The sequence below is a fragment of the Kryptolebias marmoratus genome, linkage group LG19 (genome assembly GCF_001649575.2).
Source record: "Kryptolebias marmoratus isolate JLee-2015 linkage group LG19, ASM164957v2, whole genome shotgun sequence".
NCBI lineage: Eukaryota > Metazoa > Chordata > Actinopteri > Cyprinodontiformes > Rivulidae > Kryptolebias > Kryptolebias marmoratus.
In genome coordinates this window covers 22,632,421-22,641,959 of record NC_051448.1, presented here as the reverse complement: position 1 = coordinate 22,641,959, position 9,539 = coordinate 22,632,421, and the positions used below count along the sequence as shown (strand labels likewise).

Below are 9,539 nucleotides of genomic sequence, written 5' to 3'. Positions count from 1 at the left end.
GAGAGGACTGCAGAGAGATGCTCAGATCACACAGCTTGGTTTTATGGAAACCCTTTCAGTCAGTCAGTGAGTCTCCCTCTTCCTGTTGTAATCCACGGAGTGTAAATATGAGATACTGTAAGGCGACAAACTAAGGCCGACCTGGTGTGATGACAGATGAGGCCAGAGCCAGATGGGAAAAACAAAGGCTAACCATATTATTGTTTAAAGCAACACACAAATCTTCTAAAACAGTAACCTGGACAGTTTTGTTGTCTCGTCCCCTTTCAAGCATCATTCCTCATTCACAACAAAACAACTCTTCATCTCATACTGCAACTTTTATTTTATTTGCTCAAACAAAACAGTATGTTAGCATGTAAGAAAAGACTGATTAACATGAGAACAGTATGATACAAAGCAGATGATAAAAGAATCCAACTAACTGCAGCCAGAGTCGCCTCAGCAGAAAAGTGGCTTTGCAGACCGATTTCCCATCATATTGTTAAAGTGGAGCAGAGCTCGCTGAGTTTTAAGGATAAAAACTGAATTAAAAAAAAGAAGCTAAACACAAACAGTCTGTGAAAAACACTGCAGATATTTGGACGTTGAACAGAAATTTAGGGTAAAAAAGAATCACCTCAGATCATTTCTGAACTCTTATAGGCCTCACATTATCAAAGTTTGATTGTATGTCTGAAGCATCCTCACAAATGTGTGGAAATTCATCACATTCATGTCCAAATGAATCCTGATGCAAAGATTACTGGTGGGGAAACGGCACCAAAATCACAGAACTCTCCCTTCAAAAAATGTGACTGTGATGAAAAAAGAAGGCAAAAAAAAGGAAAACCTGCACATGAATACAACAGTCCCTACAATATTATTACTCTTAAATCTTTGACTTATTAAATGCAACTTCAGAACAAGGCACAAACCACGTCGCTTTACAGAGAGATTTCTCCATGAAAACGTTTCACCCGCCTACCACAACACCTCCGGTTCGTAGCTCTCCTGACAGAATGACACAAAAGTAAAAAAAAGGCGACTTTGTTGAGAGTGATGAAGTTCAGCAGGAGGCTGCTGGCTTGAATCCTTTGGTGAGAGGGCCCCGCTGCCAGCGACGGGGACCCCCTGAACGGCTGCTGTCAGAGGATGGCGGATTGCTTTGAGAGTTTCTGTCTTAAAGTGCAATCATTACTGAGTCAACACAGCACAGGGAGAGTCTGAGCTGGGTGTTTGTATTTGGGAAAAAAGGTGGATGAGGGATGAGACAGCATCGTTAACATATAGAGTCAGAGCATGTGAACAAAATGCCAAGAAAACAACCCTTCGTCACACTTCAAATAAAGGATTATGGCATATGTCCACGTAAAATGAATTTCTTTCTTTAATGCTACTTTTGTTCCCAACTCTGGCAAACGGCAGAAAACCATGGGGCATCTATGTGTGAAGTTTTATTTGTAGCAAAACATCAAAGCCCTTGAACACAGTTGTGAATGAGATCCTTTAAGGGAGTCACCGAGAAACAAACTATCTGAATGTGCACAAAGTTTAAAAGCAAAGCAATAAATTTTAACTCTAATAATTCTAAGAATCACATAATGCAGAGCAGAGACACTGAATGTGGCCATTGTATCAACACTACCTGTGTTTTAAAGTCCCAGTCAAAGAAAATCTGTTTCCTGTTAGTGGAGAATCTTTTTACCTTTTATACGACAGTTTTTCACCCAGTGCAAAAGTATTTGTTATTGTAATCTGAGGTTTAGTCTCTGAAAAATGCTGAAAAAAATATTATTGATCCTTCCTGTACTCAGGGTTGTGAAAACAATTTAGTTTCACTGAAGTTTTTTTTTTCTTCTCCAGCAAAGCTGACACAGATTGATAGGCAGCATCTGATCAGTTCACTGGAGCTGACTTAGCCTTCACTTTAAATGAATCTTCAGCCATTTTGAAGTGGGGTTCAGTGGAACATTTAAGAATTATTGTCCTGCCTGTTGTAGGTAGCTTTTTAAATGGTTTCAACTTGCAGAAATAGAGTTTAGGTCAAACAGGACTGATGATGGAAGTGAGTCCACTCAGATTAGCTATGTTTAGCTCATCACTACAGTCCGATAAGACCCACCTTAAAACAGATCGTTATCTAATCTTTAAAATGCAAACAGAATCATTTAAACATTTACATCACTGTCAATTTTGCATAATGAGGTTATTTTGACAGAAATTCTTGCTAGAAGAGCCCCAGGCTGCACCAAATGTGCTACAGGTGCTGCTGCTGCTACTATTTACACCTGCAAATAACCACAAAGTTCTATGTAAACGATATACTGAGAAATACCAGACGTATAATGGTCTTTGAAATAGCATTCGGATTAAAATTTTTGACGTTTGAGTTGTTTCAAGACGTGAGGAGTCCACTTTGGTGTTAGCTAGTTTCGGACTAGCCGTGAAACTATTTATCCAAACTGATTCAAAGAGCCATCTACTACAGGTAAGATATTAACTGTTCATAACTTTTCCACAGACTTCAAGTTCAAAATGACCTTAACATTTATTAAAAACCCCAGTTTATTGTTTGCAACACTTTTCAAAACTAAAAACTACTCTCCCCACTTGCAGAATCTGACAGAGCTGTGTGTGGCTGTAAGACGTCAAAGAGATTTCATTGCATTTTAAAAGCTCCTTCGTCAGGATCTCATTCAGACAACCAGAGCACAGAACTGTAACACAGGCTTTGACCTGTAGTCTTCAGACTTCAGCCTATCAGCCTGCAACACATCCCTCTCAAGCGGACTGTATTTGAGCTCTGAGTGAAACAAGCTCAGCACTGAACTGAAAGGCAATAAAAAAATGTTAGAGATAAAGTGTCAGGGGAAATGCAGTTTGTCATTTGATGGATTCGACAGCAGCAGAAGGAAAAGGCAAACAAACAACAACAAAAAATAGATGAAACAAACATCATCTGTAAGCACTGGCGAAAGCGTGAATGGCACGTTCATGTCCTGCATGGACACCATCTAGTACACATTTGGGTTGTTTGGTGCACCTTTCGTGATGTTTTTGACTGTTTTAAAAAGAAGAAAGGTTAAAAAAATGTGGCTAAAGATATATTATTCTTAGATTTTCTATAAAAAAAGAATTATTGTAATTTAGAATCCTCTCATATGATGTTGTTGTGTTTCTCAGCAGCTTTCAGTTCAGATGGACGCTGTAAATCTGTGGTGGCATGTGGATGGGACGGCGAGCCTCAGAAGAAATGCTACACTTATTGCTTGTTAGAAAACTTGCGACAGTTAATGCAGTTTCGTGGCAGACTCAACCCTCACTGTATAGAGAGAAAAAAAACACCCCTTACAAGCTCCCAACTGAGCACCTAAATATGACAAAACATGACACCCTGAAGGAGAAGAATGAAAAAAACAAGACTTCACACTGAAAACATGGAGAAATAAAAAGACTAAACGTCCAGCCGAGGCTGGCTGAGAGGAGAGCGCTATGATAGCAGGCAGCTTCCCTCCGAGTTTCATCATACAGCATTAAAAGAAAAGATCTCACTTCAGACAGGAGACAATGATTTCACTGACAGACAGACAGACATGAGGGTGTCCCGTTAAAAGACTGGATCATTTAGCTACTTGATATGGCCGTACTGTAGATCCACACTGAAACAGACGTGGTTGATAGATACTTTCTCTCTAAATAACTGTTTTCTCTCTTTTTTTTGTACTTATTCAGGTTAAAATAGCATCTGAGGAAGACAAGCTTTACAGTGTCCTGCAGTGGTGGACTACAGCAGAGACTGGCAGTCCCTCACACTCACTCTCGCACACGTGCACGCACGCATACACACACATACGCGCTACCCCAATGGCATTGTGGGAAAAAAGTTTTTAACGTTTCAACTCCTTCCTGTCTCCAAGCTCTTTTCGGCAAACATCTGATAGAAAAATCACAAGAGTTTTGTTGCTTCGGGTCGACCTGTTCATTTTGGGCGAGTTCAGGATGTTGGTGTTATCTTTCTTACTGAAGGACAAGCAGAGAGAAACCGTGTTTGCATAAAGACTTCTGCCTCTCTGTCAGCCTGTGCACTATCCTCCAGCAGCAGGAGGGGGACAGGAGGTGGTTGGGGGGGGCAAAGGGGACATGAGGTTTTGCAGAGGGGGTTCTGTTAGTCGCAGCCTCCTGCCACCATCCTGCTGCATGCCGCTTTGCACCAAATACAGTCTTCTGTGTGGGGTATTATGGTTGTTGTCATGGTAGCTGTCTCCATCGTTTCACTGGCTCTTTACGTTGTAAGTAAGTTGGGTTGACTGGACTGTGGTTGTCTGTCTGGTCACATGGATGCAGATGTTTGAACAGGGAGTCGGGATCCTCTACGCTGTGCTGGACTTGCCCAGCTCCTCCCTGATTGCTGAAAAAAATAAAAAACAAAGAACAGGAATACAGAGAGGTAAGTTTCCAACCTGAACTCCTTACAGACTCAGGTTGTTACATTTCTGTGTGACAGTTTGTTTAAAACAAAATGATGTCCTCCGTCGTCTCGTTGAAGACTCAACAGTTTTAACTCACCAAGCATACAGCATTACTTTCTTTGGATGTTGTAGCAAGTTCACTGCTCTCATGCTTGGAACTAAGGCCTTGTTCACATCATAGACATGTATTTAAAATACTAGACTCCATACAGGAAACCGGAAGTTGAAGCTGGAGCCGTTACAGCATCCCTACAGGATGGTCCCAGTAGTAGTTCTGCCTTACTTTGTTCTTGGTAAAATGAAAACATACACCTCAGATAATATGCTTAAGGTGTTGACTTATTGATTCACATTATTCTTACCTTCCTTCCGTAAGTACTATGCTTAATTTTTCAAATACATTTAGATGGAATTAGTCAGTTCATACTAGATTAAAAGGTCATGTAACACCATGCCTGTGTGTGGAGGAGCAGGTGGGATTTAAAGCCCTACACCCTGAGTGTGCAGACTCTGGTCCCAAAAATACAACATGGCAGCTCCGGGTCTTGCTGGCACCAAGTCCCAACAATGCAAGAAGGCTGGGACACTTGGTCTAGGATATACATAAAAGTCTACAGTCCACATGGAAGCACAGCTTTTCAAAACAATTTTTTTATTTGCCATTTCTAAAAATATCCTCGTCAAATCGATGGCGTTCAGTCTAGTAAAACTGATTTCACCATGGGTTTGGTTCTGCTTTTGTGGCAAAAAGTGCACCTGCTCAGTGTTAGACAGATGGTCGTAATGTTATGGCAAATTACAGTAATCTGAATGTTAAGGATAAAAATGAGACCTCACAACCAAAACTCACTACAGTCTGGGGCTCCAAATGCTGCATGTGTGCAGCAAACCCTTTTGGTGCAGTGGCAAAACTGAAAATAAAACCTGCTGCTGCAGAAAGGCCAAGGCTGCAACCTGAGTGGCTGTAACTAGAGATGTGTGTAGCACGTTTCCATGAAAACAAACCCCATTCTTACATCAGCTCTGAGCATAGATGTCAACACGTGTAAAAATATGTTCCTGAGAAAAAGGTACTGTATATATGTGTTACTCCACTTCCTGTTTTCAACCAGTGCTCAAATATTTTGAATATGAAGAAGAAAGAACAGAAGTCAGAGAAAATAAGTAAGACTGATTTGTTGTGTGTTGACAGGAACATCTGAAAGCCTTGCTGATCTGTCTGCAGGGTGACTGACTGGTGTTCATGTTTTAATGATAATTACCATCAATAAGCTCTTCTTTTAGTTTTAACAGCTCCTTCCTCATTTCATCCAGAATGTCCTAAAAAGACAAAACAAAGTCACATTAAATAGAGTTCATCATAACTGAGCAGCTCCCATTTGCATCTTTAACTCAACATGACCAGTCCCATAAGAGATGGAGGTTAGTTAGACCCGGTCAGCTGGGGAAAGGAGAAAGTAGCTAATCCCTGCAGAGGGACTCCTCATAAGATTAGGCCCAAAGGAATTAATAACACCAACACATGTAAACACTTTTACAGACAGTATTATGAGCCAATGATTGTAGAAATGACAATATCAGGTGGTGCAGCCCAATATTCTGCCTTCAGTCCAGTCTCAGTGTTGCTACCAGTTGTAATGACAGATAGGCAGAACTCGGAGAGGCTACTTATCTAACAGGCTCATTCACAAAGGTCAGAGGGAGGAGCTGCACACACACACACACACACACACACACACACACACACACACACACACACCCGTTTAAACTGCTAACAAGACTGCCTTATTAGTAATGACTAGAAATGCACACACTGAAAGTTGTGTCTGTGTGTGTGTTATGTACTTTAAAATAAAATAAAATTCCTTAATTTTGAACCAGGGTTCTGTGGAAAAGTTAGAAATATAATATCTTTCCTGGTTAGCAATCTATAATATGACCCGATACAAACCAGGGACTTACAGGGCACCTGACCCAGTTTATATCCGGCACTTATTTGCAACAACTTTGTGACTGTTTTGAGAGAAAATATGTCACACAAATTTTTTTTGAACATGTTTAAAATTTAAGCGAAAAGACTGAAGGCCTTTCCAGCCTCCATGAGAAGACACAAAGTCAGCTCTCAGTCGTGTGGTTGTGTGACGAAAATAACATAATTTTTGTTCAAATAGCAGCTTCGTCTGACCCTTTGTGACACAAGGCCCAGGCTGAACTTTTTCACAGGGGTTTGCACCAAGTATCGTGTGATTGGTCAGAAGTTGCTGTGGGTGTGTTTATGTGTTCATGAGGAAAGGCCGGTGAGCTTTAATGGAGTCATTTTGCTTCTACTGCTCAGCTGAGAAGCAGCTGGTTGAATAACTGTTCCTGCAGCACTTTTAAACCTACAAACCTAAAAAGACCGTATGGAGACACAGGCGGCTCTTCGTGGCTGTAATGGCTGGGAGGAAGTGCGCCTCGGCCGGGCAGCGTCAGGACACGTTCCCTTCGTTCACTCATTATTCTGCACCATCATATTTGAAAGTGTCAAATGGCCTGTACTGTCTCAGTCTGTTTAATAAACATGTCAGGTCACGGTAAGGGAAGCAAAAATCTGTACAGGGACAGGAGAGCTGAGAAGGTGGCAGAAAGAAACCCGTTTTAACGCTGCAGGAGGAGGGAGGAGCTTCCTGGGAGTTCTGATCCGAGTGTCTCGTGGACTATGAAAGGTGTGTGTGAAAACAAATGGCTCGCAACCACATAACTCAAACTGACTTTGTGACTTCTTATGGAATATGCTGGAGCCTTAAGTGTTGGTGACTCACACAAGGAAATTGACAACCCCTGGGAATGGTTGAGACATTTAGGAGACTCCCTCCAAATGCCATGAATGTAGCCCACTCACTATACAGGCTTTAACTGAGTAAAGAGAAACTGAAGGTGGAGATGTTCTAAAACTGCACTGATCTGATCGTGGTCTGAGCTGCATTCAGACTATTCATTAGCTCATCAGTCCTGTCAGAATTAAACTTATTTCTTTAAACTGAGGTAGTTGTCAGAGCCATCTACAACAAGTAAGATAAAATAATTGCGCATAACTTTCCAAAAGAACAACAATTCAAACTTGCCAAATCATCCTTTTATTATAAGCAATATTTGTTAAAAAAAGGACTATATAACTTTACGAGTAAGACATTTTGCCACAAACACCCCTGCTGTACAATAACAAAACACAGAAAAAGGCCAAACTTCTATTCTGCATTAAGAATGCACCATGTGGTCACGTACCTGTTTCAATCTGTCATAATCAACAGCTTCTGTTGGCACACCATTGGCACTTAGGGATGCAGTTGGTGTAGGGGTGGATTTAGGTCTGATCAAAGAGACAAACAGAAAGAAACTCAGAGCAAAGAAAGAACAATCACAGGACTTATCACAGAGCAGAAATACATCTACATTAATTTAATCAGAGAAGTTAAAACTGGTTTACTAGTTAAAACAATGACTTTAGCCAAAGAATCTGACCTCTGTTTCAGATTAGAAAATGTGAACTGTTCAGTTGGTCAGTTTACAGTTTGTTTCTGACAAACGTGATCAAAAACAGAGACACCACAAGGAGCCAAAACCTAGTTGATGCATGCACATACACTGAGGAAGAGCACACATGCATGGAAGAGCTCAGAAAATCAAACACAGCAGATCTTGTCTGACCCCAGAAGACTTCCCACATTTACCTCCCCATGTCAAGAAAGGAACCTGGACTGAAAAGCATCCCAAACTGTGATTTATTTATCTTTTTTAAAAGCCTCTCATAAATAAACAACTATATGTGGAAAAACCTTCTCTACTGTGTTTAGGTTATAAATCTACTAAATGAAAGACCTAGCATTCGATGCATTTTATTCCTGAGTTTTAGACTAAGATCATCTTATGATGATAACATTATGCACAATCTCATGCAGTTAAGTGAGGCATAATGCTAAGTATGTGTTGTGAATGACTCTAAGCTACAACTACCCCAAATTTCACTAAAATATCTGTAAAACTGGTGGAATTATAGCCATATTTGTGTTGAAGCACATACAAGGTTTGCACAAAGAAGTCACCTGTGACCTTGACTTTTGACCCTTGAAATCAATAGGGATTACCCTTGATACATGAGGTGTCCTGCTGTGCAGACTGACATTCCAACATTAAAGGGTTGCCAATTTAGAGCTTGGTCAAGAAATTGTCCACAGACAGACAGACAATAACAGACATAACAATATGTCCTGTCTCAGGATGGGCGTAAAAAAACGTTACACTGACAGTGTAGTTTCTGAAATGTTTTGAGCCCTCAAGTTTTAGGAGCCTTTTTTTAAAAACAAAGCTCAGACTTTAGAAAACCTTTCCAAAGTGAGCCTCAGATCTGATCAATCTAGGATCAGATCACATTCCACAGGGTTTACAAACGTTTCCCTCCAACTTCCTGTCTAAGGATTAAATTAAACCACGTGCAGCTTTACAAAACTTCCATTTTTTCCACATGACTTAAAAAAGCAAAGAGGATGCCAGCAATTAGTCTGTTCTTCCTCTTTTTGTGCAAATCATTCACAAAACAGCCAATCACTTCAACCAAAGGAAGTGTGGCAGGAGGGAGAAGTGAAAGAACAGGATATGAGGCGAACAGCAGGAAGCATGTGGAGATGATGTATGTGGTGCACAGTTTGATTTTTTTCTGTCATGTCTCTGACAGAAAAACATCAGATGATAAAATAAATAGAAGAGGTTAAATACAGAAACTCTTTGCAAACAATCTAACTAGAGCTTCACATTAAGATCATCTTATAATGAGAAATGACTAAATTGCAGCCATTTTAGTCAAACTTTGACAATATTGTTATGCCTGATCTCATGCGATACAGCAAGATGCCACTGTCAGAGTATATGTAGTGAATGACCCTCAGTAACTACGACACCACATTTTAGCTTCATCCATCCATCCATCCATCCATCCATCCATCCATCCATCCATCCATCCATTCTCTTCCTCTTATCCGGGGTCGGGTCGCGGGGGCAGCAGCCTAAGCAGGGAGACCCAGACTTTCCTCTCCCCAGCCACTTGGGCCAGCT

General features: G+C 40.8%; 1 protein-coding gene across 1 annotated transcript in view; it reads right to left on the bottom strand.

Annotated features, from left to right (window-relative positions):
• Positions 1-301: 301 nt before the first annotated feature.
• The window catches only part of LOC108246523 (ENAH actin regulator), a 17,078-nt gene continuing 7,840 nt past the window's right edge, over positions 302-9,539 (bottom strand). Inside the window, exons 7-9 of the mRNA XM_025010068.2 lie at positions 7,716-7,800; positions 5,714-5,771; positions 302-4,390 (exon numbers count right to left, since the gene is read on the bottom strand). Coding sequence (XP_024865836.2) covers positions 4,353-4,390; positions 5,714-5,771; positions 7,716-7,800 — 181 coding nt within the window. The 3' untranslated portion in view covers positions 302-4,352. The remainder of the gene's footprint in view (positions 4,391-5,713; positions 5,772-7,715; positions 7,801-9,539) is intronic.